General features: G+C 43.0%; 4 protein-coding genes across 4 annotated transcripts in view; 1 reads left to right on the top strand and 3 right to left on the bottom strand.

The window, feature by feature from the left end:
- Positions 1–744: 744 nt before the first annotated feature.
- On the bottom strand, positions 745–1,089 carry PADG_11890 (uncharacterized protein; the record flags this gene model as incomplete). Its single annotated transcript, XM_010762811.1, has 1 exon — positions 745–1,089. The coding sequence occupies one exon, from the start codon at positions 1,087–1,089 to the stop codon at positions 745–747; it is 345 nt and encodes a 114-aa protein (XP_010761113.1).
- A 138-nt stretch (positions 1,090–1,227) lies between these two features.
- Positions 1,228–2,331, bottom strand: PADG_11889 (uncharacterized protein; the record flags this gene model as incomplete). The annotated part of the gene is made up of 2 exons (XM_010762810.1): positions 1,228–2,113; positions 2,300–2,331. The coding sequence occupies 2 exons, from the start codon at positions 2,329–2,331 to the stop codon at positions 1,228–1,230; spliced, it is 918 nt and encodes a 305-aa protein (XP_010761112.1).
- A 6,028-nt stretch (positions 2,332–8,359) lies between these two features.
- Positions 8,360–10,878, top strand: PADG_05171 (uncharacterized protein; the record flags this gene model as incomplete). The annotated part of the gene is made up of 3 exons (XM_010762322.1): positions 8,360–8,568; positions 8,690–10,501; positions 10,623–10,878. The coding sequence occupies 3 exons, from the start codon at positions 8,360–8,362 to the stop codon at positions 10,876–10,878; spliced, it is 2,277 nt and encodes a 758-aa protein (XP_010760624.1).
- A 1,971-nt stretch (positions 10,879–12,849) lies between these two features.
- PADG_05170 (uncharacterized protein) overlaps positions 12,850–13,142 on the bottom strand; it is a gene marked incomplete at both ends in the record, with an annotated part of 1,490 nt that continues 1,197 nt past the window's right edge. Inside the window, one exon of the mRNA XM_010762321.1 lies at positions 12,850–13,073. Within this exon, the coding sequence (XP_010760623.1) occupies positions 12,850–13,073 (224 nt within the window). The remainder of the gene's footprint in view (positions 13,074–13,142) is intronic.

Raw genomic sequence — 13,142 nt, 5'->3', positions numbered from 1 at the left:
ATTATATATCAAAATATTAAGATTATTTAAACTTAAAATTTATTCTCTAAAGATAATTTTCTAAATATTATATTATTTTAAGTTATTTTTTTAAGATATAACTTTTTAATTATATAAGTATTATAATTAATAATTAAATATATATTAAATAAAGAATAATAATAATAATAATAATAATAAATAAATAAATAATTTAAAAATAATTTTTATTTTTTTTATAAAATTAATCAAAAATTTTCTTTTTATTTCAATATTAAAAAAATATATTTATTTTATTTATTTTATTAATTTATAAACTTGTTTAAAAAATATAATTTATAATAATTATGTAATTTTTAAAATATTTTTCAAAATAATAAATAATATATATAATATAAAATAAAATAAAAATATTTTTCTTTTATAATATACTTAAAACTTAAATATAAAAATTTAATATTTTATAAGATTAAATAAATATAATATCTATAATTTTATTAAAAAAGAAAAGAAAAATTTTATTAATAAGTTAAATATATATATTTTTTCAATATTAAGTAAAAAAATAGAGTTTATATACTTTATATATATATATATTATTTATTGTTATTTTTTAATTATTTTTTATCAAGTTATTTATTTATATTATTTCAATGTAACTAGTTATTTAATTCCTTTAAAGTTTACATAAGAGTTTATTACTTTATTTTTATTTTCTTTATATCATGTTGCCATCCTTTGGTTGACACTAGCTAACTAATACACCTATACGGTTGGGGCGGCTGCGCGGGCAACCATGCCCAACAGCTCTGACTGGCGTGCCGCCAAAGGGAGGGGGGACACTCGCCGGCGGGGTCGTTTGTGCGATGTGTCAATGAGATTAAATACAGCTTTCCAGATGTTGACGTTCCATTTCCTGACATTCTGGATTTCAACGTCTGTTGGCCTTTGGAATGACCAGGATACTAGCATCTGCTGGTGGTCGTACCTGAAGTTTCCTTTTGCCTTTTGGAGGCGCTCGAATAGATGTGCTAGATCAGACGCCATATATTTCCATCCCTTGTCCACGAGCGCAGGCTGTAGGCTGCATCCTCTCCCTGTAAAGTCCATATGGACAAGCCAACGGCGCACTGGAAATCGGAAAGGTGAAATACACTCCGGAAGCTAAAGGTACCAGTCATTCTCCTTTACTAGGCTCAGAGTATACATGTCAAGATGGTGAATTCATAGTACTCGGGATAACAGCCGCTATCCTCCCAGTCGATAATACCAGTGACCACATAGGCGTTGTTGAAATGGATTCCGCTTCACTGTAATGTTCTCCCTTCTTACATCACCATGAGTAAACACAGATCCGTGCACGGTAGCACTCTTATCTGCAAGGAAAGAACGGAGGAATTTGATATATATCTTGCTGCCGTGGTGGCATGCTGAGAATTGTAGGTCACTAAACCCTCTGACTGTGGAGATACCTTTCCAGCGAGCACATTCATCGACACGGTACTCTTTCACGCCCTCCCCATTGACACCTCTAAGTTCATTGCCATCGTCCTTGTGAAGGGTCCTTATTCTGCAGAAGATATCATTTAGCTGTTGTTGTATTGAGACTTTCTCCTTGTGTGATAGACTGGGCCAAACCTGTGCCAATGTCATGTCTGGAATATATGACATAAAGATAACGCGAAAGGGTCCGAATCTGATTAAGCAGTGGGTTCTGGGGGCAGGGATGTCAGGCGCGCGCTCTGCAAGGTTTTGCGTGGTCGTGCATTCCGTAGTGTCACTGATATCACCTGTAATCACTTTGGCAACAACACTCTCATTGCGCACAACGACCACGCCTCTGATGGAAATATCCCAGTGCTTGGGCGAGTGCCAAAGCAGTTGTTTGAGTGAGGAAACAATTGCTTGCTCTCTGTTATCTGGTCCTTCTGGGTGTAGATAGCTAGCAAGCAGGGCAGAAACTGTCTCAGACAATGGATATACAACTGTGGCAGAGTCAGGGAGGTCAAGGCGTCTTCTGAACTCAGGCGGACTCTGTTTTTCAGCGTCCTCTGTAGATGGCGCTGCACGGGTAGCAGTCGCCGTTCTAATACTGCGAGCATAATTCTTTGGAACACAGCCAGCAAGTCGACTTCTGGTTCGTCCTTAAGTTGATTGCTGAGCTTTTCGACTGTTGTGAGATTGATTATGCTGCATAAGAAAGCTCGTGAAACCGAGCTTTTCGATGCTATCATTGACAATAATCAGAGATAATCGATATCAGGACAGCCGATGGATTTTTTTCAAGTGCTGCCTGGAATTTCAGCATAAGCATTCGAACGAGAGGACCCGTGTAACCGTAACGTCATCCATAATTGCTGAGACAAAGAAATGCTCGAAGGACGCTTGATGTACTGGCAAACACTAAAATTCTGCTGCGATTCCAACTCAACGGGCCGTCTCTCACATATAACGAGTGGTTAGAAACTGTGACGGCGTAGTGCCAAATATGGTGATGTAAAGAGCTAGTAGATTGAAATGAACTGCGAAGAATGATTTTGAAAAAATCTCTCGCTGGAACGTTGGAGCACACTAGCTAGATATACCTGCAGCTTGCTTGGCTTCGGCGAGAGAACTCCGCCCGCACTCAAAAGCTCTGGCGACGTTGGTTAATATGCAAGTAAATATCCGGAAGGATCCCAGGATAAGTAGGGTACGACTCCCGTTGTTTATCGCAGGTAATCTCTCACCGTAGCTTATTTACGAGCTTAACGCCCTTTCAAGGACGATGTGTGGCGACTATTTGCCGTTGTCCACGCTGTTCTGAAACTGTGGAATGGTATATTGATGGCCCAACCCGAAGGACGCCAAAGCGTGACGTTGTCAAAGATATTGGTGGATTTGAGCAATGAGCCTTCAACGTTGGCTGCTTGATTGGAGGAGTTGAACTTTTCGACCAAATCTTGTACTTTGTTTGAGCTCAAAGAAACATCTGGATCTCTCGCACCACCATATTATGATCATAGGTTTTCTCCAAGCCAGTCCAAAGTGGCCCAGTTCCCTCCACATCTCGCAGATCCATATCAGCGCCTCTTTTGATCAGCAATTCAATCACGGCAATAGACCCGCTCTCCACAGCAATTGCACAAAATCAGAGTCCCTTCGCCGGCCCAGGAAAGATGGGGTCTCCCTGTGATATATCCCTCTCTTCAAGCGTATCCTTCTTCTTGTTGATCAAATCTATTACATGATTGATGGGTAGCTTAACATCAACTGTAGAGATTTATAGATCGTTGTTTCACCAGGGTCACCTTCGCAGGCACTCCTCAACTAGAAAGGGTCTCGGGATAACTTCTTGACATGGATATAACACCCTCTATATAAAAGGGAATTATTCTATTTGACCGATAAGATTGAAAGAATAGAAGAAGGGTCTAGGTGAAGACGTCCAGGTTCAGTAATATTCCTCAAGAGTAGAGATGGCCATGAGTGGGCTGTTCTTGAGAATACAACATGGCATAACCATGATTAAGAATAAGGAAAGCTCTCGAGGAAATAATCATGGCCTCGTCATGCCGGATGTCAATATTAGGGGAATTATCCCCTGTTCCCGAGAAAATTGGCTGGCGCTGGATTGACATGTACTGAAAATCAGTTTTAGAGCATCTCCCAGCTGGTCTTCAATGACAATTTGCAAGCCCAAAAGTAAGTCCGTCTCAGGCCCTGGAGCTGAATACGCCATATGGCCACGTTCCTCAAAACCGTGGGCCCATGGTGCGTCCTGTACCCGCTTTCCCTCATCAGTCTGCCATCATGTCAGATATTTTCTTCCCGTGTCTTGGTCGTCCCGTTGCACGACATGCGTGGAATAGGGCAATCGTGCGCAAAACGGGCGACTGATGGAGAATTCTCACTAATAGGTCCCACTCCAAAGTTGCCTTGGGGGAGCTTCAGGCTTTGTAGCATTTAGCGCCGTACCCGGTGGTTCTCCTCCCAGCGGCTATTTTGTGCATCTCGTTGGTTTCCGGAGCTTTTGAATTTCTTCCCTTTTGCATTTTTGATCTTTTATTGCCTTTCGATTTTCTTTTACCAGCCACTACTTTTCTTTAGCCAGCTTTTGTTCTGGGGACATTTCTGCTGCACTGCTGTTTGTTGTTGTAACACAGCTTTTGCCCTGAGACACACTTCTGCCATAGCGCTGTTGTGATGCCGTTAAAATGGCGGAACTTTCGCAGGGAGATCGCGACATTGTCAAGAACCATCCTCTAACCGATTCAGTTGATCGTTTATGAGGCGTGTTTCAGGAATCTGAAAGAATCTTTTGAGTCGCGCCTAATCTCCTATGATGGCGCTGTTGATTGCCTTGACCAACTCTATCAAAATGCAATTTCAAAACTTGTTGATCAGCTCTGGGATATTCACCTCAAAACACATAGCTGCTAGAGTTGTGAGATGAATAAATTGCAGTACAGATGATCAGATAACATTAACTCACTTCTTGAGAATCACAAAAAGATTAAAACAACAAACAAATAAGAAGAACAAAGACATCACACAAAGAAGAAAGATCTCTAAACATCTCATTCTGTAATTAATCAATATCAGCAATAGATGTCATTTGAGTACTCAATTTATCTGAGATGTACTGCTACTTTGACTCAATGTTTCACATTTCTGAACATTTAAATCTTCAGCTCACTCACTGTCTGAACATTTAAAGCTGTAAAAACAGTAAATAAAAAATATATAAAAAAGAAAAAATATTTTTTAAATTTTTAATATTATTATTTAGTAAATAAATAATAAAATTTTTTAATTATTATATATATTTTATTAAATTAAATTTTAAATAATAATAAAAAACTTAAAAAGTAAATATTAAAATCAATTTAAATAATTATTAAATTAATTTTAAAATTTTTATAGATTTAAATTTAATATATAATTAAATATTTTAAATAATTTTCTAATTATAGTATAATTATAACTTTTATTATTAATTAACGTAATCCACCACCCAACGCCCGTTTACACCCAACGCCCGCCATTTCGCCATCAATATGATGAAATATTTTCAACGTTATTTCAACAACGCAATTAGATTTTAAGATGATATATTATAGGATGAAAATATATATAGAAAATTACATATAAAAATATATAGCTAATTCAGTAAACATTTGTTTGGCTTAATAACTCGCCCAGAACATGAAATCTTGGGTGGAGGCAGATTCAGTGAGCAAGCAGTCATTAAACCAGTAGAGATTGCAATATCGTCATATCCCTCCGGCAGTGGATCCGTGGGCACCCTGGCAGGGCTCTGAAAACGCGATTTAGCCACTCTTTGCGAAATCGAGGGTCTACTTTCCCGATTAGGAAGGGTGATTTTTGAATTCTTCAATCATCTTCTTATTCAATCGTGATTGTAGCCGTACGGCAGCTCGTTCTTCCTTTTCTTTTTGCTCCTGAGCCTTTTTCTCATCTCTAAGCTCCTTGTCAATCTGCTGTTGAGCAGCTCTTGCGGCCTTATCCATTTCCTTTTGCTGTTTTGTGGCCTGGCGAGCTGCCTCCCGCTCCATCCTCTGCTGGATGATATATGCCTCCTTCTGTTCCTTAAGAATAGTGCGTTGCAGCTTTGCATCCTCCTTACGAGCTTGCTCATCCTTTTTGGCAACCTCTGAGGCCGCCAAATTCTCGCGGATGCTCTGCACCTTTGCCGGCGAGAAGAACTGCGCCAATGATGGATTCAAGGGATCTAGCAACCCCATTGCCCTGCCACGCTTGCGACGTCTCCTCTCTTGATTAAGAGCTTTTTGAAGCTGCCGATTCTCTATTAAAGGAACCTCTTTATCAAGAGCAAGATTTCCCCAGCCCGGATCCCCCAGTTGAGACCATTAGATTTTTGAGGCTGCTGTTCCTTGCCTTGCTCCCCCAATTTCCCCAGCCCAACAATAAAAGTAGGTGTTCTTGGTTGATTTCTTGCGTCGTCGGGGGGGGGGGGGGGGGGGGGTGCAAGGTCGTATTTGAAGCTTTTTAAGAACGCGTTCCGGATCGAATGGATGTAGGCCAGTAGCAGCAAATGCAGCTACAATATTTGAAGATGTAACTGCCTCCTTCCACGCAGTGTCAAAAAGCTGCCAAAAAGACCTCTTTGTAGTGCGTATGAATCCCATTCCAGTTCTCATTCGTTCATTCAGTTGTTTGGAATATGATTTACCCAATGGTCCAAATATCCCAACATCTAGTGGCTGTAATCAGTGTGTAGAATGGGGAGGAAAGACAGCAAGTAGAATTCGATTCCAATCTGCGTAATTGATGAATGCCATATTAACATGGGATGAGTGGCCATCCAATATAAGAAGTCTATATCCGCGGCCTGCCTTCTTTTTTGTAAGAGGTTCAAAGATCTTCTTCAACCACGTTAACCCATATTCATCATTGCTCCACCCATTTTCTGAAGCAGCGAAGTAGGCCTGATCCTTTTCATTATCAAAATCTTCGAGCCAAGTATCTTGCATATCTCTTGATTCCCCTTGATATATGAGAGCAGGTGGGAGCGAAGTTCCATCTGCGCAAATTGAGGCAAGTAGTGTTATGAATTCTCGACTGCCATCCTGGCTGGCACCTATCATACGGCCCGATTTGAGCGAATTAATCGATACAATACGTTTGAGGGTGTGAATGAATCCTAATAGGAATCCTTTCTCATCAAAGTTGTAGATATTCGCAGGTTCAAGGTTGTATTTTGTGATTTTTGCCTGCAGTTGAAAAATTAAGATAAATTAGCAAGATGAGAATTAAAAAAGCAGTATAAGAAAGAAATCTATTACAAGATCAAAATATTGCTTGAAGTATGCAGAATTGTCTGCAATCTTGCATTTTTGGTCGATATTTCACAGGTAGAGTGACTTGATCACATCCTTGTGGCAATCGCAGAACTGAGCCACCCAGTTGACTCCAATAGGTGCTTTTAGAATCTCAACAATGAGATTATGAAGGATTTGGGGCGTACAAGGGAAACCGTGATCTGCCAATCAATTGATATGAAAAAGGAGCTGTTTTTCTTGCGAATCAGTGAGAGCTTTGCAGTGGATAGAGCTTGCTTCCTTTCTTGACATTTGAACGCCTCTATAACGCCTTGACAATGTATATCAGCTGATTACATATTTTTTAGCGGTCTCAGTGTAATTAGGCGTTGATTGCGCGTTCAAATCATCAATCGCGGCTTGTATAACTGCTTCGTGGTGCATGTTGTGGGTGGTTAAAGATGAATGAAAAATGAAGATTTGAGCGGGCGTTGGGTGTAAACAGGGGTTGGGTGGTTGATTACGTTATATAAAGTTTTATAATAATTTTTAAATAATTTAAAATTTAACTATTTTAATATTATTTTCTGATATTATACAAGTTTTTATACAAAGAAGTAGTTAGTAATTGAATAAAGTAAAGTACATTATAAAGATATACTTCTTCATTCACAGATACTATTTCTTTCTTTTTAGAAATAGTGAGCTCAATTCTTCCCTCTATCTCTGTAGGGTTTCATGACCTTTTGTTGTTTATTGGCAGTATTTTCACGAGTCAGGGAATAGTAGTAGTTGACAAGGTAGTCTCCCGCACAAAATTGGTGTGATGGTACAAAGTGGCCAAGGCTCGTAGTTGCTTGGGGCATCCCAGCTGATCGCCCAATCAGGCAATTCAGACCTCACCTCCTCAAATCTCCTCTTCTCTTCTTCTGCCTCTTCTCTTCTTCTTCTTCTTCTTCTTCTTCTTCTTCTCCTCCTCCTCTTCTCACTCACTCACTCTCTCCCTCTCTCACACACTCCCTCTCTCACATACACACTCTCTTCATTCTTGTCTCTCATTCTGTTCCTCTCCTCATCTGAGGGGGCTGCCACTCCTTTTTTTTTTTCGTTGTTTGGCTTTGGCTTTGATCTGCCCTCCACTCCTTACTACGTCGCCCAGTTCTCATTCCTGTGGCTTCTCTCGTGCCACCAAACCCTTTGAAAGGCCTCCTAATCATATCGTATTCTTCTAATAGCGCTATCCTTCCTTCGAATCACCTGCTGTTTGTTGTGCTGTCGTCGTTGAAGACTCATCCTTTCCTCGAAATCCTGCTGGTCGGCAGACACGATTGCTATTCGTCTTCGCGTGGCTGGCTCATTTCCCTTGGAGGCTTGGCGGTGATTATGGGATAAGCAGCACTAAGTAACTAATAAGCACAATAACAAGCACTTCGGCGCATCGACATTCAGGCAATTGCGTCGCATCGGCGAACTCCTCTTTTTCAATCATCATCATCATCATCACTATCCATTCTGCCTGTATTACTACTGTCTAGCTACTGGTAGCTATACTTCGTCTTTTGTGAGAGAGAGAGGGAGGGAGATACATCCAAGTTATGCATGGTCACAATCACGTTGATCGAAGGGCCGCCATCCCCTTTGTTGCTGTCCATCCTGCCGCAGTGCTGAAAAGAGCCGATTCCCCCACGACCACCACCACTTCTACCCAAAGCGCAAAGTCATGCGGGCCCAACGACACCACCGGAGTTTGCGAGAGATCCGTCAGCTCGAGCAGCACCACTCTCCCCATCGTTCTAGGTGCTGTGTATGTTGGCCCATGCTACCCCAATCCATTTATTTTCTTCTTTCTTTTTATTTTAAAAGAAAGATAAAATAAATATATAAATAAATAAACATTTTCTTCTCGCTAATCACGATTTTGATAGCATTCCTCTTACCGTTGCTATTATCGTGCTCATCTTTCTGCATCGCCGTCATATTAAGAAATTACGGAATGAGGACGCCAACGATAAACACAAATCCCTGGATTTTGGCTTGGATGATGTGCCCCCCAGCGGAAAAAAGGGCGCAAAGCATCGAAAGGGTGGCATGAAAATGACATCCTCTGAAGCTGAAAAGTCCATCTGTCGAAATAATCGCGGCCTGTCATTGGACATCACCATGACCAGTCCGTATCTTCTGCCACCCACCCTACACGGCTCAAGAGAATCGCTTCACTCCCTCTCGAGATCACACACCAATGACGACAAATACCACACCGCGACAGCTTTCAGTCCAACCGATAACGGCTCCGTAAGGTCATTCCGCAACAACTTTAACCATGGCACAGACGATTCTTCCAGCTTTACTGGCGCGAGCAGTCGACGTGGCCATGGTGATGACATGAACGTCAATCTCCTTAAAAATGTTCAGCGCATCTCCAGGGCCAGCCCTCCGCCTCCTCTATCCCAGCTAGAGACAGGGCCGCCGAAAGGAGACCACCTTCACCTGGTTAGGACAACTACAAATCAGAGCCAAGTGGAGTCGCCCAAGTCAACACCGGTCTCTGGTCGATCAGCCGTTCCATCCCCGCCGCGCGCATCTAATCCAAGCAACAGTCTCCCTCCCCACGATCACAAAAGTGCAAGCGACCTCCGGGAAAGCAACGACTACCTGGGTGCTCGTATCCAACGGGGCAGTACTCCAAAGAACCCGCATCGTAGCCAATCGCCTCCTACACATGTCGTACCACAGCATACTGGTAATTCATTAAATACAGACAGTTCCTGTACCCCTCCATCACCTTCGATGGCTATCCCGGAAGCTGACAATAACTTGGTACCATCCAACTCGCAGTCGCAGGCCCAAGCAGCACCTCGCATCTCTCTTCCATCATATGATGATGATGATCGAAGTGACTATGGAGATGAACAACGAAAGTCCACCTTCGTTCTTCCCCAGCTGAACGTGGAACCTGCACCAGAATCAAGCACACCCCAGCCAGCAGACCGCAAATACCGTTTATCTACCATGTATGGTCTCCCAGACGACCAAGGGTACCAGTTCGATACCCGTCGTCTTACTATTGGCATCCGCCCGCTGCCACCAGAAGACCCATCCGACAACCCAGAGCAACGGGCCAGCCGCATCCGATCCTTTTACAAGGAGTACTTTGACGATACCAAACCCGCACCGAATGGGGAATATTACGAGGACTATGGTCCAGAGGACTATCGCGAAGACAGGGTGTACGACCCAGCTTTGAACCCGTATGCCAGTGATCCGTACGATGGCAGCTATCACGGCGAGTTCTACCCACCAGGACCACCTCCGTTCGCACAACTCATCGGACGCCGTGCCATGACCCCGCCACCCAACTTCCACCCCCACCCGTACCCCCCGCGTCAACACGGCGCCTCCTCCGCCTTCGGCTTTGGCCCGACCCACAGATCCTTCTCATCAGTGTCCGGCGGCGACCCGGGCCCACGCGCATTCTCGTCCATATCCAACCGGCCACCCGTAATGCGGCGCAAACCCGCGGCGCCGCCAGCTCCTCTGCACGAGCTGCCCACCCCGCACAAGCTCAAGGATAACTCTATGGTCCTGCCGATCGATTTTGCACCGGCACCCAATTCGAAGGAACGTAGGCAGGGTCGCTCCGAGACGCCGCTGGGTGGTCTGCGGCCGTTCGTGCGTGTGATTCCGGCGCATATGCCGCTTGCGTCGTCGTATGATGATCTTGCTGCCATGCCTAGCCCGTACGTATAATAAGTTAAACTAAATAAAAAATAAAAAATAAAACAAGATACCCTTTCCTTCTATATACATGTATATATATGTATAAAGCCCAAACAAACCACTTATCTATCAATTTTTTAGCCATGCCCTCCGCAAATCTGGCACCTATACCGCTCTCGACTTCGCGCCGCCGGCCCGTTTCCGAAACGCAGGCGACACCGCCAGCGACTCGGGCAGCATCCGCAGCAACCGCACCGGTGGCCTCTCGCCGACGGTGTCGTATAATATACGCACGGGCGCGTATAGGCTTAGTCGGCTGCCGGCGGAGACGGTGGGGACGAAGGAGGATATTAGGTCTGGGTTGCGGCCGACGTGGGAGATGAAAGGAAGATGTTAGTTTTGTGGTTTATTTTGAGATTTTTCTCTATTTTTTCTTCTATTTTAATTGCTGTTGGTTTCTAATTTGAGCTGGGTGTGGTTATTCTTTTCTTTTTTTGGGTCTTTTAGTCCATGTAGATTGGTTGTGTGTGTGTGTGTGTGTGTGTGTGTGTGTGTGTGTGAGTGATCATCTATTGTAAGCTTACACATCTACATATCTATTCATAACCTTTCTCTTTTCCTGTTCCTTTGAGTACGGAAGAGCAAAACTTTGTAATGTGGATGAAATCTATTTATATTTTATATTGCTTCCTCGCATTCTCTTTCATCCACATGATCACATAAGCTCATGTAGCTGACGTTCTCATCTTCTCTCTGCCTATGCACAGCAGGCGCTGGACTGTTAACACTTTTAAAAAAAGAATTAAAAAATAACCCCAGAATGAAAAGCTGCATGGAAACATAACCAAACCGAGAAGAGAAGATAAATCTATCCATCTACCTCCCTGCATGCCCAGCTTGCTGTGAACAACATATATACACTATATACCATCCAGCAACCCTAGCTACCTTCTTCACAGTTATAGTTAACTAATGTTAGAGCAATATAAACAAAAAGACATCCCATCCAAATATTAGAAATCAACCCTGCACCGGGCACACCGCCATGGCAGGACTGGCTTCATGTTTTCTTTCCCTAGGAGAAGCGCCGCGCCGCACCGCGCCTGTTTCGGGGGCACTACCTTCTCCTCTACATACATACATACATATATATATATATATTTCTCTCGTACTTCTCGTGCAGGTTAGCTAGCTAGGCGATGCGGGGCCAGCAGGATACGTAAAGCGGTCTTACCTGGCTTCACCCTCAGCTGCGGTTGTTCCCCATCTAGTTATTAGTTCCTCTTTGTACGGCAATGCATGCGAGAGAGGGTGGGAGGGTGGGATGGGGTGAGATTTTTCCTGATGGGCCTTTTCGGCTTTTTCAGAGTGAGGGACGGTGTATGTTGCGTTATATTATATTGTATTAAGCTGTGAAACTGAAACTGCGCTATACGATATATACCTGACCAGAATTTCGAAAAAAAAAGAAGAGGGGAGGGGGAGGGGGGGGAAAGGAATCGAGAGCATGGTTTTGAATTAGGGTTAAGAGAGAAATGGGAGGAGGATGGTTGATGGATTGATAGCGACAGAGTGATGGGAGACATCAAAGTCGGAACGAAAGGGAGTACTTTTGGTGATCAGCCACGATGAAAGCAGCGAGTGTGTCAAGTAGGCAAAAGATGGATTTCTGACTATGGACATGCGTATATATATATATAATGCAAGGTGCAGACAAGGGGAATAGTAAAAGAAAGCGTGAACAAGGATATACACAACTTTGAGAAAAAGGGGGGGAAAGAGAGATATCCGTCCATTGCAAGATCAAGAATCGAGAGTAGAGGGTCTGTCAATGACAATGAGCAAACCATGGAATAGATACCAGAGGCTCGAGGAGAAGACTTGAGGATTGACATGAACCCGCAACCATCCATTCGGTTTATCATCTTTCTTCTTTCTTGCCTTTATCTCTTGTAATTTTCTGGTCGGTCAGGCGGAAGGGATTTCGCACCTCTGTAATTATAAGGAGAGCAGTGCATAAATGTTGAATGTGTGTGGATGATATGATATGAGGGGGTAAAGAAAGGTCAACAGGACAAACAAAAAATCAAGACTTGAAAACTTGACAAATCCATTAAATGTGGTTCCATCTAAATTGGCGGTGGAAATTGGAAAGGCAGCAAACAAAAAAAAAAAAAAAAAAAAAAAAAAAAAACAGGGAGTATTAGAGGAAGCGGCAGAAGCAGACATTATAAAAAAAACAATAGAGCAATAGATAAATGAGGAATATATAATAATAAAAATAAAAACTAAAAATTACAGAGCATCCCCCCCAGAAGAATAATCACGACATCGAGTAAATGAAAAAAAAAAAAAAAAAAAAAAAAAACTAAAAATTCTGCGATATTCCCGCATTCCCCTGCTGCGGAAACACAGACGGATTCTCGATCCTGGTATTCCGCCTCGCCTGCACATCCCGAATGACAGGCGGGCCGCCACCATACGGATTATCTACAAACGGCCCGCCATGCTGGCCCCCATCCGCGGCATAATACGTCGCGTCGTCGTAATACTGCGCGTTGCCCGGCGCCACGCCGGGAATGGGGAGATCATCTGAGATATCCGAGTGGCCGGTGATGGAATAGGCGGAGGAGGCATTCGAGAGGCCGCGGTGGATGTTCT

This window comes from Paracoccidioides brasiliensis (genome assembly GCF_000150735.1).
Source record: "Paracoccidioides brasiliensis Pb18 unplaced genomic scaffold supercont2.6, whole genome shotgun sequence".
Lineage (NCBI taxonomy): Eukaryota > Fungi > Ascomycota > Eurotiomycetes > Onygenales > Ajellomycetaceae > Paracoccidioides > Paracoccidioides brasiliensis.
Note: the sequence above shows the minus strand (reverse complement) of the source record. Positions and strands in the feature narration are given on the sequence as shown.